Below are 24866 nucleotides of genomic sequence, written 5' to 3'. Positions count from 1 at the left end.
TCCGCATTATGCAAAATGCGAATTTGCAGCATTTGTGGTTTTCTTTAGGAGGATGTCCTCCATTTTCTTCGTGACTGTCCGCCACTCACGACGTCTGGAACAGTGGGTATTCCTAATTCATGTATGAAGAGCTTCACGGAGCCTCTTCATACATGGATCAAGTTTAATTAGGTACAAAGAACATCTCCAGCATCATCAAACTTCATCTCCTCTGGAACTTTTTGCATACGAATAAATACAGATGGCTTGGCTTTGGAAAACCTGGGTAAGACGTGTGCAGGAGGCATTTTGCCTACTCACGAGTCATGAGGGCCATAGGGTCTGTGAATTTTTCACGAATTATTGGCTCTACCTCCTCGTCTGTCTTTGCTGAGTTGTGGGTTCTCGAGATGGATTACAACTTGCTGTGGATCGTGGAATTTGGAGATTGATCGTCGAACTCCACGCCATGGCTGTTCTCCAGTATTGTCGATGACTGCAGGTTGTTGGGAACCCGAATCCTGGACCGCTTTCTCCAACATAGCTACCGCGAGGTGAATACTTGCGCGCATGCACTAGCAAGACATGGCCATGACCAAACTGAAGAGGTACTTTAGGGATGTAACTGAGTCGATGAGGTTTATTGTTCGAGCTTCTTCTTCAGTTTTTTACTACATTTGGACTCCAGTCAACTCAACTGGATTTGCAGGGAAATTACAGTCTAAACTCCAGTATAAGCTCGAGTTCTGCTCCCACTAGACATAAAAAAAATACGATGAAACTACAAGCATTTTTCTATTCGAATAGACTCGTGAGTTTACTCGAGTCAAACTTTTTAACTCGAGCTCGGATATTACGTAACCGAGTTATTCAAACTCGAGAAAAAGGAGCAGAGTTCAAGTAATCCACCAATCGCTCACTCATGGTAACTCGACTCGCTTCACTTCTAGAAATTCCTTCGGAACAATCTTTCTTTCGTTTCCTATGACGATGAAGCTTATCTGGGTGATGAGAAATCAAAATGATGTGATGTGTTCAATCTAAATTTTCTTTACTACGGAGTTATTTCCTTGAAATAAATCGTTGTGAATATCGCGGTGATGACAATTTGAGAGTGAGCAAAAGTAAGCCGTATTCCACCAAGAAGATGGCAGCATTAGGCAGAGATTTCAGCCCACGAAAGCAGTTGATCACGGTCCATGAGGAAGGCCCAATCTCCGGTCGATCTTGACCCGAGACCAGATGTTTCTTCATCATACCAGAAAACAGAAACAGAAACTTCCATTTGAGAATATCTCAAAAGCTCATGAAAGTACGAGAAACCTCCTCTGCCTCCTATAAATAGCCCGCGCGTCCTTGCTTCTTCCCAAACCCAAGAACACGAAGAAAGCATTCGCAAGAGAAGCATCTGTGCACCAATCAGTCGCCAACATCGTCCGTTGATTTTTTAACAGCAGAAGAAGCAGAGACAATATGTCGCTCATCCCGAGCTGGTTTGGTGGCCGTCGCAGCAACGTCTTCGACCCCTTCTCCCTCGACCTCTGGGACCCTTTCAAGGACTTCCCTCTCGCCTCATCGCAGCTGTCACCCTCTTTCCCCGAGACTTTACGGGAGAATTCCGCCTTTGTAAACACGAGGATCGACTGGAAGGAGACCCCAGAAGCCCACGTGTTCAAGGCCGATCTGCCGGGGCTCAAGAAGGAGGAAGTGAAGGTGGAGGTCGAGGACGACCGGGTGCTCCAGATCAGCGGAGAGAGGAAGGTGGAGAAGGAGGACAAGAACGACACGTGGCACAGGGTGGAGCGGAGCAGCGGGAGGTTCATGAGGAGGTTCAGGTTGCCCGAGAACGCGAAGATGGATCAGGTCAAGGCATCGATGGAGAACGGAGTGCTCACCGTCACTGTTCCCAAGTTGGAAGCAGAGAAGAAGCCCGAGGTCAAGGCCATCGACATATCCGGTTGATTTCGTGATGGTTAAACTTCAGATGGCTCCGTGTGTGTGCAGAGAGTTGTGTATGTCGGTTTCTTCCTGTGCTTCATGAGTCGTATTAATATGTACTGCTGTCAGCTAAAACTATGGAACTCGCATTAGTTAAAATAGTAATACAATATGTATTTCTAAAGTCTTTGCCAGATGGTGGCTTTTGTGTGCGCTGCGTTTTGTGAGGATTTTGTATCTTCATGCTATGCTCGATGTCATATTTCAAAGCCATCGTCCAGGAAGCTTTTTGATTCGCTCGCGAATTGCAATGCATGAATGATAAGTCTAAGAGAAATCTCTGTTGGTCTCTCAGACAGCATTAGAATTTGAGAAAAACTCGTACGAATTCAAATCTTCTCAATCAAGATATTGTATACCCTGCATGGACAGGCTATCCACGGGTAAATTTTTTGATGAGTGCTGCTTGGACTTCCCAAGTGCCTCAATCAGAGATGGACAAAGCTAAGATGCGAAATCTGAGGGCATAACCGCAACAGATTGCTGCCGGTCCCCCTTCCATTTCACACCTTGCTCCTATGCTTCAGCTTGGCAAAATCTTAAATCCAAGGGCTATGCCATCAAAATTGCCGACATACAGTACCAGAGTCCACCCCGTTAGCCTAACCCTGATTTCTCCTTCCTATGCATACTGGACGGCTTATCAGAGTGAGAGATCAGATCCACGGACATAAGAGCTCTAGTGCTAAGGCTCAATGTCATCTGTGACTCTAGCTCTAGAGGGTGCTTGACATGGGGCATGAGACGCTCAGAGCCTTTGAGGAGATCGTTTTCATCATATATGATGTGCTCGTGTACTTCTTCAAAGCGGCCATTTGAAGATACCTAGTATTGTTTTATAGACCCGTAGTGCTGCCAATGCAATTAGTTTGCCCTGTTTTTCTCCAGCTAAAGGCCCAAGGACACATTTCTCTCCCAGGTACATGCTGTTATTCTATTAGATTATCATCATTTCCTGTTGATTGATAATTGATATCAATCATCCCCTCAGGTTCAAAGACCTACCAATCTCCAATTTCAGACAATTAGACCATTTCATGGAGATGATATTCTTGGTGAGCTTCAGATCATCTTTAGCCATTATATGCAACACCATTAGGTGCCTTGAGGATCATCGCTGATGCAGCTCCACCAAAAGTACCAAGTTCCACTTTTTTGGATAGGCATTATATTCTACACTTGCTCCTACCTCTACCGTTACCTTGCTGGATGAGGACAACAGTTGCATTTCTTGGCTTGATAAGCAAACTCATAGTATGCCATCTTGGGAAGCACAGCACGTATGAACGAAAATCGTTAATCTGAAATGGCATGGGGTCTGGCAAATAGTGAGCAGCCTTTGTTGTGGGTGATTAGGCCTGGTTCCATCCCAGCGAGTCAATGGATGAGGAACTCAGACAACTTGGGCTTGCATTGTGAAATGGGCACCTCAGAAGAAAGTAGTGGCTCATGACGCAGCGGAAGGGTTTTGAGGTCTCTGTGGATGGAGCTCCACCTTGGAGAGTATATGCGAAGGGGTGCCAATGATATGTCAACCGTTAGGTGACCTAAAGGTGAACGCGAGGTACCTGACACATGGATGGAGGGTCCGATTTGAACTGGAGGGTGTGATAGAGAGGAACCTTGGAAAGATCTGTTAGAAGATTGATGCAGGAGAAAAAAGGCAAAGAGATAAGGCAGAGGATCTTGGACTTGGAGCGCTGGGCCACTTTTAGTATTGCCGAAGCTGTATTTTCTCGCCAGTTCTTGATCTATCTAGTCGACTTGCTCGCATCATTGTAGCAGCACAGAGATATCTGCTACTAAGCAGTGCTTGGAGACAAGTTTGTGTGCTGCAAAAAGTTCAAAAGTTTGATGTTCTGATCTCTGAAAACATTTGATGCAATTACACAAACTTAATGGCCTCTATTTATAGTTTGTGTTCTGTGGAAAGAACATCCAACCTAAAAGCTTAGGCCATTAGGTGGAAGGAGTGTACATGCATATAATCACGTATTTGTTAGATTACAGTTAAAATGTGAGAAGGATAGAAAGTATGGGAGAGAAAAATCGTGTATGTTATATATGGAGTGCACGCATGTAATTATAATATATTCAACTCTCACAAGATAAGAAACATAATATTACAAAATATTATACAATAATATACACATCCACTGAGATACTATTTTCTATTCCTAGGGTATATATGCCATGTATGCCTAGCTTGTTACATATATACTTGATTCAGGATTCCAAGGTTTTAGGGAATACATCAGCTAACTAATCATCAGTTCTAACAAACACTTTTTTATTTTCTCGAGACTGTAGTTTTTATTGAACAAAGTGACAGTCAACCCCTGTATGTTTGGTCCTTTCATGGAAAACAGGATTGAAAGTAACATGGCTTGATTATCAGAAAACAAAATCATTATTTGCGACTATGTCATATCCAATTATGTTGACAATTTTTTCAACCAAATCAACTCACAAGTGGTTACCGCCATAGCTTGATATCCAGCCTATATACAGAAGCGAGCCAGAGCATTCAGTTTCTTGCTCTTCCCTGAGATCAGGTTCCTTCACTGATCATGCAAGAATCAGCCGTGAATCTCCGATTAAAGGGACACCAGCCAGTCAGCATCAGTGTAGCCAACTACCTAAGTATGGCATCTACTCCGCTGCAATAGTCCTCTGCCAAGTGCACCTTTAATTTTCTTCGCAATTCGAACCACTGCATCCCAATATGTTTTCATCAGTGCATCCAAAAACTGGCCCACGACATTGACAGCAAAAGATACATCTGGTCTACTAATCATGAGATAGTTCACCTTACCAACCTATCTTCTATATCTTCGGAGGTCAGGAAATGGCTATTCCTTACCGAGAAATAATATGACGTTTGGGTCTATTGAAGTAACAACAGGTTTCCCAGTAAGTAAACCGGTTTCCTGCAAATTATCCAACACAAGAACTAAAATACTTAGAAATTGCCTTATGGGCTTTACGATCACTTGAGCTTAGCCTAGTTGTTACAGAAGGAACTTGTGGATGGGCAACAAGACGACAAGCTGGACGGCCTTGTTTTCATGACTAATGGGGTGATCAAGAAGCTCGACTCTAGTAACGAACAAGCTGATGGACGAGAGAAGCTGCTCTTGGACTACGGTAAAGCAAACGGGCTATGATTGCACTAAGGCTATTGTGCAAAGATTTAGTTTGTGAAGGTGCATATTGCTACACTCAACATCAGGATATTCCTCATACGGCTCGGACACCACGTGAGAGAGAGAAAAACCGTATATATCATATAGAATGCATTTCAGTAAAAAAAATTTACTTCTTCAATGTTTGTTGATGCGTTTGAACGTAAATGTTTCTCATGAATGTTTTCCTTCTAAGCAGGAATACGAAATCGATAGAAAAGAAAGGAGCCCAATTTTGCGTTTCAGCAATTATGTATTAGGCATCCACTAATGTCCAGCAAAAAATGTCAAGAATGCGATAGAAACGAAAAAAGAAAGTCATCATAATTTCTGGAGTTTATGCCTTAACTGTACTGGAAATTCTAAGGTACACCAATACACCGTACAATCTTGTCGTTCAACAACCAAGACTTCACTGTTTTGACCTATTTTCAAGGTCATTTGGACGAGAAGTTTTAAACCTTTTCGAGCATGTGCGTAAGAAGCAAAGTCGGCATACCTACCGCGATTCTGCCGTGACCCAACATTCGGAATCTCACGCCATAACTTTACAAAAGCTGGTGGAGAAACAGAGCTTTAGCTGCGCTCGTGTCCGTGGTTTGAAATTCGTACTACACAAGCAGTCCACATGAAGAGAGGCAGTACGCAGAAATCATGTATTAAACCGCAATGACTCCATCGTGAGTTAATAAATTTGCCATCGACCCAATCCATCCCTTTTGAGTCCTGAGACTTGTGTGTGGTTCTGGTTCATCCACTTTTGCCCACTTCTGCTGTTGCATTTTTCTTCTTCTTTTTTTGCGAATTACGCAAGATCACTGAATGTAATATGGCAGAACGAATAGTATAATTGATCGTGATGGCTTTGGTGCGTACCTCCATTTCATGTACTACTTTTCCTTTCTTGATCTTCTTTCCCTCCTTCGATTTTGTGAACGAAAGAGCACCATAAATTGTCTAAGCTTCACAATTCACGTGAAGAACCACATGGCATTTTACTGGGGAAAGAGCTCAGACGCCATGTTCTCCTGTTGGCACAGTCCCAGCTCCGGGGCCTTGGTGTTCTGGCTCTCCGTGCTCGTGGAGTGGATCTCGCACGCCAGGATCGTAAGACCCGGCATCAACAACGTCGTGGCTAGCCTCATGCGGACAGTGATGTACGCTGTTCATATCACGGTGGCCTACGTGGTGATGCTCGCCGTCATGTCCTTTAACGCCAGTGTTCTAATCGCTGCTGTCGCGGGACATGCTGGTGGGTTCTTGCTCTTCGGCAGTCGGGCTTTTAGGAGTAAGTCCCGGGCGATGGTTCATCAGGAGCCATCCGATTTCTCCCTCCACAGGACTGCTGATGGTCATTAGCATTGAAGCCGCGTCCATCAATTGCACACTTTAGCTTAGTAGAGAATGTGAGAGTGTTTGAATGTGTGGTAATTCTGTGACGTTAGTCGTGGTATTTCTGTAAACCGCACCGATCAAATGCACCGTTGCTACGATGAAATCTACATTGCACGAAATAGCCAACAACCATATCAACGAACTGGAGCTCAGGAACGCCGGTTCAGATAGCCCCCGGAGAAAGGCCAAAGGCCCTTTTGGTACTGCTCCGGTACCATGTGTAATAGCTCAATCTGTTACAGATCAGGCAAACCAGAGAGCAAATATTGCAAACCTCATCAAAGATTATTCATATTCAAGCGCCACACTGTGGCCCGACCAAAATACAATACAACATCAAAAACAGAGATGACACATTGATTACACAGTCGCACAAACACCGACAACCTCTTGCATGACACATTAACGAAAGAAAAAAATCCAAAATTATACTTGCTCACAAGAAAGCCGAACATTATAGGACGTAAACCGCTCGTTCCTGCAACCACAAGAAGTTGAGTTCAACCAGAGATCTCGATGGGCTTGACCTCAGGCTTCTTCTCCTCCACCTTGGGAACAGTGACGGTGAGCACTCCGTTCTCCATCGAGGCCTTGACCTGATCCATCTTCGCATTCTCGGGCAACCTGAACCTCCTCATGAACTTCCCGCTGCTTCTCTCTACTCGGTGCCACGTGTCATTCTTGTCCTCCTTCTCCACATTCCTCTCGCCGCTTATCTGGAGCACCCGATCGTCTTCGATCTCCACCTTGACTTCCTCTTTCTTGAGCCCGGGAAGATCCGCCTTGAACACGTGGGCTTCCGGGGTCTCCTTCCAGTCGATCCTCGTGTTCACGAAAGCGGTATTCTCCCGGAGAGTTTGAGGGAAAGTAGAGGCGGAGAGGGACGAGGAAGAGAAACGGAAGTCCTTGAAGGGGTCCCAGAGGTCGAGAGAGAAAGGGTCGAAGACGTCGCTGCGACGGCCGCCGAACCAGCTTGGGATGAGCGACATTGTATCTGCTTCTTCCGCTGCTTGTTGGGTGATTCAAAGACGTTTGGTGATTGATGGTCGGACTGATGCTCTCTCTTGCTGATGCTTTCCTTTTCTTGAAGTGGGGAGCAGGTGACGGACATGCCTGGTATTTATAGGAGAGGAGAAGAAGAGCTAAGGATCGAACTCCAATGGAAGTTTCTGTAAAGATGGAGAAACGTCTGGTCTCGCCCAGAGCTCTCTCCAAACCGGGCCCTGCTCTCGCGAAACTTCTGGTCTTTACGTCTGGAGATGTCTCCAGACAGGCCCATAACTATTGCTTTGACCGGTTTGAAAATTGACTGACACAATATCAGAAGCTATCAGCGCTATCGTGGAAGAGAAGACGAACTAGAGAAAGAATTTTCGCTGATTTGGAAATATAAAAATCGAATGAAGCATTCATAGAAAGAATTGTAAAGCTGTATATAACGATGAATTATGCAAGCATAACGTTCCGTGTAGATTATGGATTGATTTCAACCACATGCTGGACATTTTGCGCTTCTCCCTCTTTTCCATATGCACAGAGAGATTATAATAAGATCCAACTGGCGCATCTCGTGTAAAATATTCAATTAATCTAAAAAAATGGGTCAATTTGCATAAACATTTATAGAACATGTATATTACCGAGTTTTATTGAATTTTTTATCCTCAAAGTGCATTTAAGAGTTTCATATATATATTTCAAGATGAGGTCCAATACTATTAAGACAGCTCCACACGGCACACCAGTTCATATGTTCTTCAATCACTCTAGTTGCGACTCGTCCCCACCCTCATTCTTTTAAGGGAAAATGATATAAATGGTCCATGAACTTTGACCTAATGTGCATGTGCTCCCTAAACTTTAACCCAATATTCAATGTCATCCCTAAACTTTTAAATTATTCAATGTAGTCCCTGAATATTGAACATAAATCAAAAGTTCAGGGACCACATTAAACAAATTAAAAGTTTAGGGACCACATTGCACATTGGGGTAAAGTTCAAGAATCATGTTGAACAAATTAAAAGTTTATAGACCACATTGTGCATTGTGCCAAAGTTAAGATAATCTCCTCTTTTAAAATGTGTTGTTATAGTTTGAGGTTATGCTAGAGTTATCTAACGGTCTAACAGTGCAACGCTCCATAGTTTGATGAATATATACCAATAACTTGCAAATGAAAGTTCTAGATTTTTGTTCTTGATTTATTTAATAAATATGACTGTTCACATTTTGCTTATTCTAACAATAAATAGAACGAGCTCTAAATACAGAGTACTTAGTTTCAATGCCAGACGCAACGGTAAAAATTATGAAAAAAAAAAAAAGAATCAAAGTGTTGGTAATAATAGAGCATCCATTGGTCCCAAAAGTATTGGCTTATTCGGACTAATAGTTAACAATGGCTCTAAACGGATTGTGTTTAGTTTAAGTTCAAATTCAGGTTTCTCTCGATGAATTCATGAATCGTACTTGAGTTGCATTCTCGTGTCATGACATTTAAGAACTATTATCTTATTCATATTCGTTCTACTCCCTACGTCACATTGTAATTTGGTTTTTCTTTTTCTATTTGACATTAATATTAAAATCAAGAGAGATTAGTGAATTTCTTTTTCAAACTTTGAAAAAGTTGAAAGTCCATAAATCTCAATATTATATGTGTGTTTGATATTTAATTCCCTTCTTACATGAATTCTTTTATTTTCGTATTTTGGAGATCTCTGAATGTAAAATGGCAAAACTAGTAGTACACTGATTGTGATGGCTTCCAGGGTACCTCTTTTTCATGTACTAATCTCCTTTTCTTGATGTTTTATCCTTTCGCCCTATGATTTTGTGAACAAAAGAGGACCATAAATTGACTGTCGAGGCTTCACAGTTCAGTCCCGATGATGAAGAACCAAATGGCATTTCCTTGGGGGTAAGAGCACGGTGATCATATTCTCCGGTTGGCCCGGTCCTAGCTTGTGGGCCTTTCGGCACTTAGTGCTCGTGGAGTGGATCATGAACGCCAAGCTCGTAAGACCCGGCGTCAGCATCGTCGCAGCTAGCCTCATGCGGACAAAATGATGTACGTGGTTCGTATCGCAGTAGCCTACATGGTGATGCTTGCCGTCATGTCCCTTGTAGTCCTCGCAGGACATGTTGCTGGGTTCTCGTTCTTCAGTAGTCAGGCATTTAGGAATAAGAGGCGGATGATGGATTATCAAGAACCATCCGATCTCCCTCCACTGAACTGCTGACGGTCATTAGAATTGAATTCGCGACCATCATTTACACACTTCAGTTTAGTATAGAATGCCCGTGTTCAAAAGCGTGGTATAATTTTCTGACATTAGTTGTGGGATTTTTGTAAATGACGCCAACCAGATGAACCTTTCTACGATGAAATCTACAATGCATGAAATAGCCATCAACCATATGAACGAACTGGAGCTCAGTAGTGCCAGATCAAATAGCCTCATGGAGAAAGGAAATTTATTGATTGCGAATAGGAATAGTGTGTCGCCTAAATCAGCCCAGCCGCAGCTTTCGAACCAAAATGATCTTCAGAATTTGGCCGAAGGCCCTTTTGGTAAAGACCCTTAACAACGACTGAGAATCGATGACTAACAAGGTACTGCGCCGGTACCATGTGTAATAGCTCAATCTATTCCAGATCAGGCAAACCAGAGAGCAAATGCTGCAAAGCTCATCAAAGATTATTCATATTCAAGCGCCACACTGTGGCCCGACCAAAATACAATATAACATCAAAAACAGAGACGACACATTGATTACACCGTCGCACAAACACCTACAACCTCTTGCATGACACATTAACGAAAGAAAAATATCCAAAATTATACTTGTTCACAAGAAAGCCGGACATTATAGGACGTGAACCGCTCGTTCCTGCAACCACAAGAAGTTGAGTTCAACCAGAGATCTCGATGGGCTGGACCTCAGGCTTCTTCTCCTCCACCTTGGGAACAGTGACGGTGAGCACTCCGTTGTCCATGGCGGCCTTGACCTGATCCATCTTCGCATTCTCGGGCAACCTGAACCTCCTCATGAACTTCCCGCTGCTCCTCTCCACTCGGTGCCACGTGTCGTTCTTGTCCTCCTTCTCCACGTTCCTCTCGCCGCTTATCTGGAGTATCCGGTCGTCTTCGATCTCCACCTTGACTTCCTCTTTCTTGAGCCCAGGGAGATCCGCCTTGAACACGTGGGCTTCCGGGGTCTCCTTCCAGTCGATCCTCGTGTTGACGAAAGCGGTGTTTTCCCGGAGAGTTTGAGGGAAATTAGGGGCGGAAAGGGATGAGGAAGGGAAAGGGAAGTCCTTGAAGGGGTCCCAGAGGTCGGGAGAGAAAGGGTCGAAGACGTTGCTGCGACGGCCGCCGAACCAGCTTGGGATGAGCGACATTGTATCTGTTTCTTCTGCTGCTGTTGGATCTCTTGCTAACGCTTTCCTTTTCTTGAAGTGGGGAAGAGAGGTGGGACGTGCCTGGTATTTATAGGAGAGGAGAAGAAGAGCTAAGGATCGAACTACAGTGGAAGTTTCTGTAAAGATGGAGAACCATCTGGTGTGGCCCAGAGCTCTCTCCAAGCCGGCCCCTACTCTCGCGAAACTTCTGGTCCGAACGTCTGGAGATGTCTCCAGACAGGCCCATAACTATTGCTTTGACCAGTTTGGAAAATGGCTTAACACAATATCAGAAGCTATCAGCGCTATGGTGGAAAAGAAGACGAACAGTCGTTTTAGAAAAAGGAATTTCGCTGATTTGGAAATATAAAAAATCGAATGAAAGTATTCATAGAAAGATTAGCGAATTTCCTTTTCAAACTTTGGAAAAGTTGAAAGTCCATAAATCTCAATATTATACGTGTGTTCCATACTTAATTTCCTTCTTACATGAATTCTTAAATATACAATGTATATCATCTTTTATCAATATCTACCGTCTTAAAAATGCAGTTCAACTGCCCCATGGTTTTTTTCCCCTTTGATAAAGTCATTCGTTTGTATCTTTAAATATAAAACTATGGAAGTCATTCTCTCCGAGGAAATTGAGAATGTGACAGCTCCATCAGTTAATTGAAGGGAAAGTGACGGGAGCAATCTTTGCCATCCAATTTTTCCTCGAAACCGATTGACTTGATTATCCAATTTTAAAGGGGAATGAGTTTTGGTATATATTGAAAAGGATTTTGCTTGCATAACAGTCTTTAGGCCCCATAATAATTTATAATAATTTGTTATTTTTTTACCCAGAATAGGCTATTCAGTAGATTAAGGATAATCACATAAGTATTTCTCTATTAAAAATGGCAGCATGAATTTTGACTTAACCAAAAAAAAAGGTAAGTGGGTTTCTCAAAAAGCAAGAAAAGTAAATATACTTAATTCTTAGAGCCACTAACTTAGATTACATTATTTCACGAAGGTTAGACATACACCATTTTCACGTTACTTAACATTTGAATATGATAGCTCATCATCTCATTTAAAATGGTCAATTGTGTTAACGCATGTCAAAAATCTTACCGATGTTATATAACATAGGTAATCAAGTGCAACTGATCAAACATGAATTTTTTATTTTAAGGTATATTTAAAAGGCTATATAGTATTCCGTTGTAGACAAGAATAGAACAGCGTAGATTGCTGATTTTTTTACTTTATGACATTGTACAAGTGTTTACTACATCTAATTGTATTCAATTTCAAAAGGTCCTAAAGCGCGGATTTTTAATTTACAACATTTTGCCCATCGGAACTAAAATCAAAGTATGTTAAAACAATTTTTGCCTTCTATAATATCACAATGTTTATCTGCAACTAAGTGTAAATGTGATTTATTTGTTTTGCAATATTTTACAAAGACGTACGGTGTTTTTAGCATTAGCAAGTGCAAAACATTGTAAAATGCACCTTACCAAAAAAAAAAAAACGTTGTAAAATGCGATTTCTTATAATCTATCATATCATGACATTTCATAATTAAAATTATTCTTTTAAGAGGCCATGCTGATTTTCATAAATATACTCAAAATGCCATAAAATAAAAATAAAAGATTCTATAGTGCAATAAAAATCCCATTTTAACTGCGCTTGTGTCATAAGCTTGAGCTTTGTAGTGTACAAACAGTCCACATGAAGAGAGGCAGTACACAGAAATCATGTTTTAAACGCAATGACTCCATCGTGAAGTCAAGAAGCATGTTATCGAGCTAATTTCATCCCTTTCGAGTCCCTAGGACTTTGTCTGTGGTTCTAGTTCATACACTTTTGCCCACTTCTGCTGTTGCAGTTTCTCTTTTCTATTTTCCTTTTACTAAAGATCGCTGAATGTGATATGGCAAAACTAGTAGTACACTGATCGCGATGGCTTTCGAGGGTACCTCCATTTCATGTACTACTCTTCTTTTCTTGATGTTTTCTCCTTTCGCCCTGTGATTTTGTGAACAAAAGAGCACCATAAACTGACTGTCGAGGCTTCATAATTCAGTCCCGATGATGAAGAACCACATGGCATATCCCTTAGGGAAAGAGCACGGAGATCATATTCTCCGGTTGGCTCAGTCCCAGCTCCTGGGCCTTGGTGTTCTGGCTCTCAGTGCTCGTGGAGTGGATCTTGCACGCCAAGCTCGTTCGACCTAGCATCAACATCCTCGTATCTATCCACATGCGGACAATGATGTACGCTGTTCGTATCGCGGTGGCCTACATGGTGATGCTTGCCGTCATGTCCCTTGACGTCTTCGTGGGACATGTTGCTGGGTTCTCGTTCTTCGGTAGTCAGGCATTTAGGAATAAGTCGCGGGTGATGGATCATCAGGAACCATCTGATCTTCCTCCACTGAACTGCTGACAGTCGTTAGAATTGAATTCACGACCATCAATTACACACTTTAGCTCGGTATTGAATGTGCGTATGTTGAAAATTGTGGTAATTTTCTGACATTAGTCGTGGGATTTCTGTAAACCACACCAATCAGATGGACCTTTCCACAATGAAATCTACATTGCATGAAATAGGCAATAACCATATGAACAAACTGGAGCTCAGGAGCACCGGATCAGATAGCCTCGTCGAGAAAGGAAATTTGTTGATTGCGAATAGTATATCAACTTAATCAGCCGATGACTGCAGCTTTCGAACAAACAAGATCACCAAATTTGGCCAAAACCCTCTTAGTTGAGACCCTCAACAACAACCGTAATTAGATGAAATACTGCTCCATACCATTTGTAACAGCTCAATCTATAGTCCAGATCGGGCAAACCAGAGATGAAATACTGCAAAACTCACGAAATATTATTCATACTCAACTGCCACATTATGGCCCGAGAAAATTACAATATAACATCATAAACAGGGACGTCACGTTCTTTACAGAGTCACATGAACACCTGCAATTTCTTATATGACATATTAAAGAAAGACAGAAATCCAAAGTTAACACTTATTCACCAGATGCCGCCCATTACCGGACACCAAAACGATCATTCTCGCAACCCCAAGAAGTTGAGTTCAACCGGAGATCTCAACGGCCTTGACCTCAGGCTTCTTCTCCTCCACCTTGGGAACAGTGACGGTGAGCACTCCGTTTTCCATCGAGGCCTTGACCTGATCCATCTTCGCATTCTCGGGCAACCTGAACCTCCTCATGAACTTCCCGCTGCTCCTCTCCACCCGGTGCCACGTATCGTTCTTGTCCTCCTTCTCCACGTTCCTCTCGCCGCTTATCTGGAGCACCCGGTCGTCTTCAATCTCCACCTTGACTTCCTCTTTCTTGAGCCCAGGGAGATCCGCCTTGAACACGTGGGCTTCCGGGGTCTCCTTCCAGTCGATCCTCGTGTTGTGAAAGCGGTGTTTTCCCGGAGAGTTTGAGGGAAATTAGAGGCGGAAAGGGATGAGGAAGGGAAAGGGAAGTCCTTGAAGGGGTCCCAGAGGTCGAGAGAGAAAGGGTCGAAGACGTTGCTGCGACGGCCGCCGAAACAGCTTGGGATGAGCGACATTGTACCTGCTTCTTCTGCTGCTGTTGGATGATTCAAAGACGTTTGGTGATTGATGGTTGGACTGATGCTCTCTCTTGCTAATGCTTTCCTTTTCTTGAAGTGGGGAGCAGATGACGGACATGCCTGGTATTTATAGGAGAGGAGAAGAAGAGCTAAGGATCGAACTACAATGTAAGTTTCTGTAACGACGGAGAAACATCTGGCTTCGCCCAGAGCTCTCTCCAAGCCGGGCCTTGCTCTCGCGAAACTTCTGGTCTGTATGTCTGGAGATGTCTCGAGACAGGCCCATTCAGAAGCTATCAGTGCTATTTTGGAAAAGAAGACGAACAGTCGTTTAGAAAAAGAAATTTCGCTGATTTGGAAATATAAAAAATCGAATGAAAGTATTCATAGAAAGATTAGCGAATTTCTTTTTCGAACTTTGAAAAAAGTTGACAGTCCATAAATCTCAACATCATATGTGCGTTTGATATTTAACTTCCTTCTTACATGAATTCTTAAATATATAATATATATTATTTCTTACCAATATCTAACATCTAAAAAATAGGGATGATCAGTTCCCAATTCGCTCTAGTTTCAAAGTGAAACGGGAAACCTGATCAAGAGAACCGGTTCCCAAAATTGGGAACCGAGGACCGGATCGGTTGGTCCTAGGACCGGGTACCGGACCGGACCACCACTCATGTCCAATGGAATCGATCACTTTTTTTTTCCCACTACTTGATATCATATATTTTGAAACTAGAATTGTGTTCCCTATGCCGACTACATATAATCACAAAAACAAGCGTACAATTCAAGCTAATGCAATGGAGAATTGTGTTCCCCATGCCGACTACACATATGTTCTAAAATTGAATTTGTATTCCTCATGCCGACTATATGTAATCACAAAAAAAAGTAGTATATACAGTTGATCCGGTTCGAATTAGGAATCGGACCGCCCGAACACCGGTTCCACGTTTAGGAACCGGGAATCGGACCGATACTTCCAGAAACTAGATCAAACTGGCCGATTCGGTCCAGCCCGGACGGTTCCTGATTTGAGCAGTTTGTTTCGCACACCTCTACTAAAAAATGCAGTTCATCTGCCCCATGGTTTTTTACCCCTTTGATAAAGTCATTCGTCTGTATCTTTAAACAAAAAACTGAGGAAGTCATTATCTCCGTAAAATTGAGAATGTGACGGCTCCATCACTTGTCATTCAATTTTCCCCTGAAACCGATTAACTCGAATATCCGGTTTATCCGGTTTTATGGGGAAATGAGTTTTGCTATATATTGGAAATGGCGGCATGAATATTAATATACTTAACAAAAAAAGAAGGTAAGTGGGGTTTCTCAAAAAGCGAAAAAGTAAATATACTTAATTCTTGAGCCACTAACTTATATTACATTATTTTACGAAGGTTAGACATACACCATTTTCATGTCACCTTACATTTGAGTATGATAGCTCATCATCTCATTTAGAATGGTCAATTGTGTTAACGCGTGTCAAAAATTTTATCGATATTATATAGGTAATCCAGTGCAACTGGTCAAACGTGAATTTATTATTTTACGGTATATTTGAAAGGTTATGTATTATTCCGTTGTAAACAAGAGTAGAACATCATAGATTGCTGATTTTTCACTTTATGACATTGTACAATTGTTTTCTACATCTAATTGTATTCAAGTTCAAAAGGTCCTAAAGTATGTTAAAATAATTTTTGACCTTGTCACAATGTTTAGTTGTAACTAAGTGTAAATATGATTCTTTTATGTGTTCTACGATATTTTGCAAAGATGAACGGTGTTTTTAGCATAAGCAAGTGCAAAACCTTGCAAAATACGATTTCTTATAATCTATCATATCATGACATTTCATAATAAAAATTATTCTTATAAGAGGCCATGCTGATTTTCATAAATATACTCAAAATGTCATAACATAAAAATAAAAGAATAGTACAATAAAAATCCGATTTTTATTGCGCTTGCTTCATAAGCCTGAGCTTTGCACTACACAAACAGTCCACATGAAGAGAGGCAGTACGCGGAAATCATGTTTTAAACGCAATGACTCCATCGTGAAGTGAAGAAGCTTGTCATCGAGCTAACTCCATCCCTTTCGGGTCCCTGGGACTTGTGTGTAGGTCTGGTTCATACGCTTTTGCCCACTTCCGCTGTTGCAGTTTTTCTTTTCTATTTTCCTTTTTCTAAGAACGCTGAATGTGATATGACAAAACTAGTAGTACACTGATGGTGATGACTTTCGAGGGTACCTCCCTTTCAAGTACTGCTCTTCTTTTCTTGATGTTTTCTCCTTTCGCCCTATGATTTTGTGAACAAAAAAGCACCATAAACTGACTGTCAAGGCTACATAATTCAGTCATGATGATGAAGAACCCCATGTCATTTCCGTGGGGAAAAGAGCACGGAGATCATACTCTCCAGTTGGCCCGGTCCCAGCTTCTGGGCCTTCGTGTTCTGGTCCTTATTGCCCGTGGAGTGGATCTCGCACGCCAAGCTCGTAAGACCCGGCACCAACATCGTCTCATCTAGCCTCATGCAGACAATGATGTACGCATTTCGTATCGCAGTGGCCTACATGGTGATGCTTGCCATCATGTCCCTTGACGTCGGTCTTCTAATCGCCGCGGACATGTTGCTGGGTTCTCGCTCTCCGATAGTCAGGCATTTAGTAATAAGTCATGGGTAATGGATCATCAGGAGCCCTCCCATCTCCCTCCACTGAACTGCTGACGGTTGTTAGAAATGAATTCACGACCATCAGTTAGACACTTTAGTATAGAATGTGCGTGTGTTTGAAAGTGTGGTAATTTTCTGACATTAGTCGCATGAAATCTACATTGCATGAAATAGCCAACATCCATAATGAACGAACTGGAGCTCAGGAGCGCCAGATCAGATAGCCTCATGGAGAAAGGAAGTTTGTTGATTGCGAAGAGTGTGTAAACCTAATCAGCTGATGAGCGCAGCTTTCAAACAAACATTGAGACCCTCGACAACAACCGTAAAAAGATGAAATACTGCTCCATACCATTTGTAACAGCTCAATTTATTTCAGATCGGGCAAACCAGAGATGAAATACTGCAAAACTCATGAAAGATTATTCATACTCAACTGCCACATCACGGCCCGAGAAAATTACAATACAACATCATAAACAGAGATGACACTTTGTTTACACGGTCACATGAACTCCTACAATTTCTTATGTGACACATCAAAGGAAGAAAGAAACCCAAAGTTACACTTATTCACCAGATGCCGAACATTACCGGACACAAAAGCTCATTCTTGCAACCACAAGAGGCTCAATTCAACCAGAGATCTCAATGGCCTTGACCTCAGGCTTCTTCTCCTCCACCTTCGGAACAGAGACGGTGAGCACTCCGTTCTCCATCGCGGCCTTGACCTGATCCACCTTCGCATTCTCGGGCAACCTGAACCTCCTCATGAACTTCCCGCTGCTCCTCTCCACCCGGTGCCACGTGTCGTTCTTGTCCTCCTTCTCCACGTTCCTCTCGCCGCTTATCTGGAGCACCCGGTCGTCTTCGATCTCCACCTTGACTTCCTCTTTCTTGAGCCCAGGGAGATCCGCCTTGAACACGTGGGCTTCCGGGGTCTCCTTCCAGTCGATCCTCGTGTTGACGAAAGCGGTGTTTTCCCGGAGAGTTTGAGGGAAATTAGGGGCGGAAAGGGATGAGGAAGGGAAAGGGAAGTCCTTGAAGGGGTCCCAGAGGTCGAGAGAGAAAGGGTCGAAGACGTTGCTGCGACGGCCGCCGAACCAGCTTGGGATGAGCGACATTGTACCTGCTTCTTCTGCGACGGTTAGATGATTCGAAGACGTTTGGTGATTGACTGTCTGACTGATGCTCTCTCTTGCAAATGCTTTGCTTTTCTTGAAGTGGGTAAGAGAGGTGGGACGTGCCTGGTATTTATAGGAGCGGAGAAGAAGAGCTAAGGATTGAACTACAGTGGAAGTTTCTGTAAAGATGGAGAAACATCTGGTCCCGCCCAGAGCTCTCTCCAAACCGGGCTTTTTTCTCGCGAAACTTCTGGTCTGTAAGTCTGGAGATGTCTCGAGACAAGCCCATAACTATTGCTTGACCGGCTTGGAAAATGACTCAACACAATATCAGAAGCTATCAGTGCTATCGTGGAAAAGAAGACGAACAGTCGATTAGAAAAAGAAATTTCGCTGATTTGGAAATATAAAAAATCGAACGAAAGTATTCATAGAAAGATTAGCGAATTTCTTTTTCGAACTTTCAAAAAAGCTGACAGTCCATAAATCTCAACATTATAGGGTGAATTTCCTTTAAAACCCTAACTTTAGGTCAAGTCTCAAATTTGGCCCGAACTTTTTTTTGTCTCAGAAAAAACCTTAAACTTTAAGTTCAGTCCCAAATATGGTCCAAACTTTGTTTTGTGTAAAAAAAATCATCAAATTTCGATTTATTTTCAAAAATATACCCTGTGATCCAGTCCCAACTTGATGTAGCACTTCTACGTCGATAACAAATCCACATCAGCAAAATAATGGGACGATCGGTATAGATCGACATGCATTTCCACTTTGATAACAAATCTAACTCAATAAAAATTGTTGAAATTATCCAAAATAAAACCATTATAGGATATGAAAGTTAGGGATGATAACAAATTCAACCCAAAAAACTTTTTTTAATTTAAAAAAAGGGTTAATATCACAAAAACCCCAAACTGGTACACTAGTGATAATTTTACCCCGAACTAATTTTTTGACTACCAAAAACCCCAATTGGTACATTTATGACAAATTTACCCCAAACTAATATTTTGACCACGAAAAACCCCAAATTAGTACACTTGTGACAATTTTACCCCGAACTAAATTTTTTATCACAAAAAACCACAAACTGGTACACCTATGATAAATTTACCCTGAACTAATTTTTTTTACCATTAAAAACCCCAAACTGGTACACTTGTGTTAAATTTACCTTCCGTTGAATTAGATTAATATCACTAAAAGCCAAAAATTCGTAAACTTGTGACAAACAGAGAGGTAAAACCCCAAACTGGTACACCCGTCAACTACCACGTGTCATCAAACTCGGCAATTTGATAATAAAATTTAACGAAAACTAATAGAGGGTAAATTTGTTACAGGTGTACCGGTTTGGGATTTTTTGTGGTCAAAAAATTAGTTCGGGGTAAAATTGTCACAAGTGTGACATTCTGAAAATTTGACCCACTTGGGATTTATGAAATGGATGATTTTATGAACGTACTTGTAATTAGATCTCGCCCGGAACTGATCATTCATGAGATACTAACCGTTAGGGAAAGGCTAATTAGGGATTTAAATTCGCGAGACCAAAGAAACTCGATCGTGAACTGATTTTCAACCATAGAATTGTCGAGGTGACATTTTGAGCCAATGTAGGCCGATCTAAAGATAGTTATGGGCCGATTCGCCGCTGTCATACAAGTGGATCACGGGTGATTCCGTTTGACCACGAGATGAATTGGCGAATGACCCTAAACCTATACCAAACGATCGTGCCTGTCGGAACTAGCGATCGATCATCGCGATTACATGACAACCGAGGTCTTCACGATCCGAGTAAGTTTAAACGTGTCTTGATTTAGTAACGATCATGGGTTGAATATGCGAATTTCCCCAAAAGCCACCCGTTAGTTTGAGATACGCTCAAGTTACGTTATTTAAAATTTAGTCATTAATTAGAGACCAAGTTGGGCATTGGAAATTTAGAAAGTCACGACAGAACATTTGGACGACGTTGTTATTAGCATGATCATCCTTAGAATCGTCCGGATCCTTCAGAAAAATCGAATTTCGGCGAGAAATGAAAAATGACCGTTTTACTCTTGAGACTTTGTTAAGGCCAAATATAATGGGAGAAGGGCATTTTGGTCATTTCACCCTCACTTTAGAAGTGATAATTTTTGGACAATTTTGCCCTTGGATTTTTGTGAAATTCCCATTTTACCCTTGGATATTTTTGGAAAAGATTTAATCTCGGCCGTTGATCTCAAGATAAGAACGAATCGTGGCCGTCGATTGGAAAGTAGAGAGAGGGGCAAGATGGTCATTTTGCCAAAAGGGGGACAGTTATTGGTATATTTAAGCCATTTTCTCTTTCTCTCTCTCACCCTCTCATTTCTCCCTCTCTCTCGGCACACTCTCTCTCTCCCTCCCCCACCGGCCGATCGCCCCCCCTCTCCCCTTGGCCGTACCATCGCCGTCCCTGGCCACCGTCCGCCCGTCGCCGTCGGTCCGGTCACCGAGCCGTGCCCTCACCACCCTCACCCCACCGCCGTCTCTCTCCCTCCCTCTCGGTGATCTCTATCTCTCCCGTGGCCGTGACTAGCCGGCCAAGCAAGCCGCCGTTGCCGTCGCCGATCGCCGCTGTTCACCCGGACTGCCGTAGCCGCCGCGTCCCAGCCGCCTTGCCGCCCTTGGATAGGTTGTGCTTGCTTGGAAATTTCAAGTAAGTTACAATCTAAACCCTATTTAGGATATCGGGTATTAACGGACTCGTTTAGATGCGGTTTAGTGTAGTTTATAGGCTGATTTGGATGAGGGGCCTTAGGGATGAATTTGTGGCATTTTGGGGGAAAATTAGAGGCCAAATAAGGGCTGTGATTGGCTAGTTTGAATGCTGTAATTTTCTGTTTGGCGCGTAGATTGGATGTTTGATTTGGCAATTAATTGCGTGAAATTGTTGTGTAGTGCTGTGATAGTTGTGCCATGGTTTGCGATGTAAAATGGCATGTTGTATGATGGTTGTACGTTTGTTGTGGGCTGAATTGTGACGGTCGGATTTGATGCATTTGGGTGCGTATGATTAATGCCCGAATATGTGTAAGTGTGAGATTTGAGGCGTGTGATGTGCGTGTGATCACTAAAAAGCCCTGAGGCATGTTTACGCGGGGTACAGATAAAATACGGCGTATTGGCATGTTTGCGTGATCACTAAGGTACCGCATGATAACCATTCTGATTCTGTCCAGAACTGATTTTTTGTTCCCAGAATCAGTTTTGGACCAGAAACCCGTTTGTCAACGCAATTTCATTTTTCTATTTCTGGGACAAGTTTTTGTTCCAGAACCGATTCTGAACCAGAAATCAGAACCAAAAAAAAGTTGGTTTTCTATTTCTAGACCAAAAATGAGAATCATTTCTGAGAGAACTCTTTCTTCAAAACACATGTTCATCTGGAAGTCACGATCTTTGAGGTGGGAAAAAAAAGCAAAAAATCAAAAATTTCAAAACTTCACATAATGGTTTAAAATCTGTGGCTACCCACTTTGAGCGAAATTTAAATTTTTTTAGGTGCCGAAAAAAATTAAAAAAAATAAAAAAAATCAAAAATTACAAAATTTCACAAAATGGCTTAGAATACCTATGGCCACCTACTTTGAGCGAAATTTAATTTTTTTTAGATGCAAAAAAAAATAAAAAATAATCAAAAAATTTAAAATTTAAAAACTTCACAAAATGTCTCAAAATACATGTGGCCACCCAATTTGAGTGAAATTTAATTTTTTTAGATGCCGAAAAAAATTAAAAAAAGCAAAAAATAAAAAATTTCAAAACTTCACAGAATGGCTTAGAATACCTGTGGCCATCCACTTTGAGCGAAATTTAAATTTTTTTATGTGTCGAAAAAAATAAAAAAATAAAAAATTTCAAAACTTTACAGAATGGCTTAGAATACTTGTGGCCACCCACTTTGAGCGAAATTTAATTTTTTTTAGATGCCAAAAAAAATAAAAATAAGCAAAAAAGCAAAAATTTCAAAACTTCACAGAATGGCTTAAAATACCTGTGGCCACCCACTTTGAGCGAAGTTTTATTTTTTTAGGTGCCTAAAAAAATAAAAAAAAGCAAAAAATTAAAAATTTTAAAACTTCACATAATGGCTTAGAATACCTGTGGCCATCCACTTTGAGCAAAATTTAAATTTTTTTAGGTGCCGAAAAAAATAAAAAAATAAAAAATTTCAAAACTTCACAGAATTGCTTAGAATACCTATGGCCACCCACTTTGAGCGAAATTTAATTTTTTTAGGTGCCAAAAAAAATAAAAATAAGCAAAAAAACAAAAATTTCAAAACTTCATAGAATGGCTTAGAATACCTGTGACCACCAACTTTGAATGAAATTTTATTTTTTTTAGGTGCCGAAAAAAAGAAAAAAAATCAAAAATTTCAAAACTTCACAAAATGGCTTTGAATACATGTGGCCATCCACTTTGAGTGAAATTTATTTTTTTTTAGGTGCCGAAAAAAATTTAAAAATCAAAAATACCATTTGGGCACTTAAAAAAATTAAATTGCACTCAAAGTGGGTGGCTAGAGGCATTCTAAGTCATTTTGTGAAGTTTTAAAATTTTTGATTTTTTTATGTTTTTATTTTTTTTTTGGGCACCTAAAAAAATTTAAATTTCACTCAAAGTGGGTGGCCATAGATATTCTAAGTCATTCTATGAAGTTTTGAAATTTTTGATTTTTTGCTTTTTTTTCACCTCAAAAAATTATAATTTCACTCAAAGTGGGTGGCCACAGGTATTCTAAGCTATTCTGTGAAGTTTTGAAATTTTTGAGTTTTTGAATTTTTTTAGGCACCTTAAAAAATTTAAATTTCACTCAAAGTGGGTGACCACATGTATTCTAAACTATTCTGTGAATTTTTGAAATTTTTGGAATTTTTGATTTTTTTGGGCACTTAAAAAAATTTAAGTTTCACTAAAAGTGAGTGGCCACAGGTATTTTAAGTCATTCTATGAAGTTTTGTAATTTTTGATTTTTTGATTTTTTTTTGAAAAAATTCAACAAATTTCATATTGTCTAGAAAAATCTGAATTTTTTTATTTTTTGGAAATTGTGATGAATTTTTCTAGAATTTTTCAATTTTTTTGGATTTTTTGAATTTTTTTTGAGATTTTTAGGAATTTTTTGGATTTTCTAATTATTTTTATTCCATTTTAAAAAAAAATGGATTTTTGTTCATGGAAATAGAATTTTGTGTTGTTTATCAAACAGGTTTTTGTTTCAGGAAATAGAAATTTTGTGCTGTTATCAAACGGTTTCTGTTCCAGAAATAGAAATTTTTTGTCGTTATCAAACGGGTTTCTTTTCTCAGAAACTCATCCTGGAACCAGAAATAGAAAAATCTATTTCTGTTTCAGGAACTCATTCCGGAACAGAATGGTTATCATTCGCTACCTAAATCCCTGAGGCGTGTTTACACGGGGAATTGAACCAGCCTGAGGCATGTTTACGCCGGTCGTGATACGACTGTGAAGCCTGAGGCGTGTTTACGCGGGCTGTGGAAAGAGAATGAGAATGAGACGTGTGTTGTGGCAAGTGAATGTGAGATCGGACCTGATGCGTGTTTACGCGGGTTGTTGGCAAGTTAAAAGAAAATGGTGTGGTAGTGCATGAATGAGTGTGAAATGTGGAGTTAGGAAATGTCGTGTGTATGACATGTGTTTTTGGGCATGGGAATAGCTTGGTATGTGCATGTGGTTTGAAATTCGTGTATTTGAGACTAATGTGCAGGTCGAGCCCAGGTAAGTGCATTTGTGTGCGTGATACGTATGTATTGAATGATTGTGTGTTTGGACATGTTTGGAAATACGTGATAGCTTAAGTGAGGTTTAGGCTGTCAACTTATTGAGATTCGTCTCATGGTTGTTTAATCAAATCATTTCAAAACCCCGCCTTGAACCATGAATCCACCATCGCCACCACCGCTCCAGCATTTTGGTATATCGATGCACACCGAGTATTCAGTTGTAGAGTATCCGGTAGACGACAATATGGCTTGGATCAAACATACGACCGTAGTCTGGGTAGACATAGGGCAACCCCTCTGGCAAGCCCACACCTATACTGCCTGGTGTTTTCGGGATGGGTTTGATGAGTTTGGCTCTGTCTGAGGTTTTGATGTCCCCTTTGACGGAGTGGGGGACTAGGACCCGTCAGCTATACCCCCTCCCGATGGCGAGATGACTAGCTTAGACACTAGTCTCGCACAGTCAGGGCATCAGTATGCTCCTGCAGCGCCCGAGCCTACAGTGGCGGAGCCAGATCCGGAGCCGGAGGAGTCGCAGGTTGGGTATGACCCGATGGATGTGGACTTAAGGGTAGAGTCGGAGGAGGAACTTGTAGAAGAGCCACCCGTAGAGGAATATGAGGAGGCCCCGGAGGAGGAACCAGAAGATGAGTCGGAGGAAGAACCAGGAGAGGAGTATAAGGAAAATTTGGAG

At 41.4% G+C, this 24866-nt stretch overlaps 5 protein-coding genes and 2 pseudogenes across 5 annotated transcripts; 3 read left to right on the top strand and 4 right to left on the bottom strand.

Annotated features, from left to right (window-relative positions):
* Positions 1 to 1336: 1336 nt before the first annotated feature.
* Positions 1337 to 2101, top strand: LOC115670193 (18.2 kDa class I heat shock protein-like). The gene has a single exon (XM_030591401.2). The coding sequence runs from the start codon at positions 1453 to 1455 to the stop codon at positions 1939 to 1941; it is 489 nt and encodes a 162-aa protein (XP_030447261.1). The 5' UTR covers positions 1337 to 1452; the 3' UTR covers positions 1942 to 2101.
* Positions 2102 to 2341: 240 nt separating this feature from the next.
* LOC115670359 (UDP-glycosyltransferase 76E1-like) lies at positions 2342 to 4405 on the top strand (annotated as a pseudogene).
* Positions 4406 to 6149: 1744 nt separating this feature from the next.
* Positions 6150 to 6521, top strand: LOC115670361 (copper transporter 1-like). The gene has a single exon (XM_030591611.1). The coding sequence runs from the start codon at positions 6150 to 6152 to the stop codon at positions 6519 to 6521; it is 372 nt and encodes a 123-aa protein (XP_030447471.1).
* A 302-nt stretch (positions 6522 to 6823) lies between these two features.
* On the bottom strand, positions 6824 to 7665 carry LOC115670192 (18.1 kDa class I heat shock protein-like). Its single transcript, XM_030591400.2, has one exon. The coding sequence runs from the start codon at positions 7544 to 7546 to the stop codon at positions 7058 to 7060; it is 489 nt and encodes a 162-aa protein (XP_030447260.1). The 5' UTR covers positions 7547 to 7665; the 3' UTR covers positions 6824 to 7057.
* Positions 7666 to 10240: 2575 nt separating this feature from the next.
* LOC115670362 (18.1 kDa class I heat shock protein-like) lies at positions 10241 to 11044 on the bottom strand. The gene has a single exon (XM_030591612.2). The coding sequence runs from the start codon at positions 10963 to 10965 to the stop codon at positions 10477 to 10479; it is 489 nt and encodes a 162-aa protein (XP_030447472.2). The 5' UTR covers positions 10966 to 11044; the 3' UTR covers positions 10241 to 10476.
* Positions 11045 to 13840: 2796 nt separating this feature from the next.
* On the bottom strand, positions 13841 to 14677 carry LOC130140462 (18.1 kDa class I heat shock protein-like; annotated as a pseudogene).
* A 2989-nt stretch (positions 14678 to 17666) lies between these two features.
* Positions 17667 to 18494, bottom strand: LOC115665327 (18.1 kDa class I heat shock protein-like). The gene has a single exon (XM_056319836.1). It carries the CDS (start codon positions 18387 to 18389, stop codon positions 17901 to 17903), a length of 489 nt encoding a protein of 162 aa, XP_056175811.1. The 5' UTR covers positions 18390 to 18494; the 3' UTR covers positions 17667 to 17900.
* Positions 18495 to 24866: the final 6372 nt, after the last annotated feature.

The sequence above is a fragment of the Syzygium oleosum genome, unplaced genomic scaffold, assembly GCF_021117445.2.
Source record: "Syzygium oleosum isolate NSW1041296 unplaced genomic scaffold, Sole_v2.1 Sole_v2.19, whole genome shotgun sequence".
NCBI classification, from domain to species: domain Eukaryota; kingdom Viridiplantae; phylum Streptophyta; class Magnoliopsida; order Myrtales; family Myrtaceae; genus Syzygium; species Syzygium oleosum.
This window is presented reverse-complemented; position numbering and strand designations above follow the sequence as displayed.

Coding starts and splice junctions, on each gene's coding strand:
- LOC115670361 (XM_030591611.1), top strand. CDS start 6,150: ATGGCATTTTACTGGGGAAAGAGCTCAGACGCCATGTTCTCCTGTTGG.
- LOC115670362 (XM_030591612.2), bottom strand. CDS start 10,965: ATGTCGCTCATCCCAAGCTGGTTCGGCGGCCGTCGCAGCAACGTCTTC.
- LOC115670192 (XM_030591400.2), bottom strand. CDS start 7,546: ATGTCGCTCATCCCAAGCTGGTTCGGCGGCCGTCGCAGCGACGTCTTC.
- LOC115670193 (XM_030591401.2), top strand. CDS start 1,453: ATGTCGCTCATCCCGAGCTGGTTTGGTGGCCGTCGCAGCAACGTCTTC.
- LOC115665327 (XM_056319836.1), bottom strand. CDS start 18,389: ATGTCGCTCATCCCAAGCTGGTTCGGCGGCCGTCGCAGCAACGTCTTC.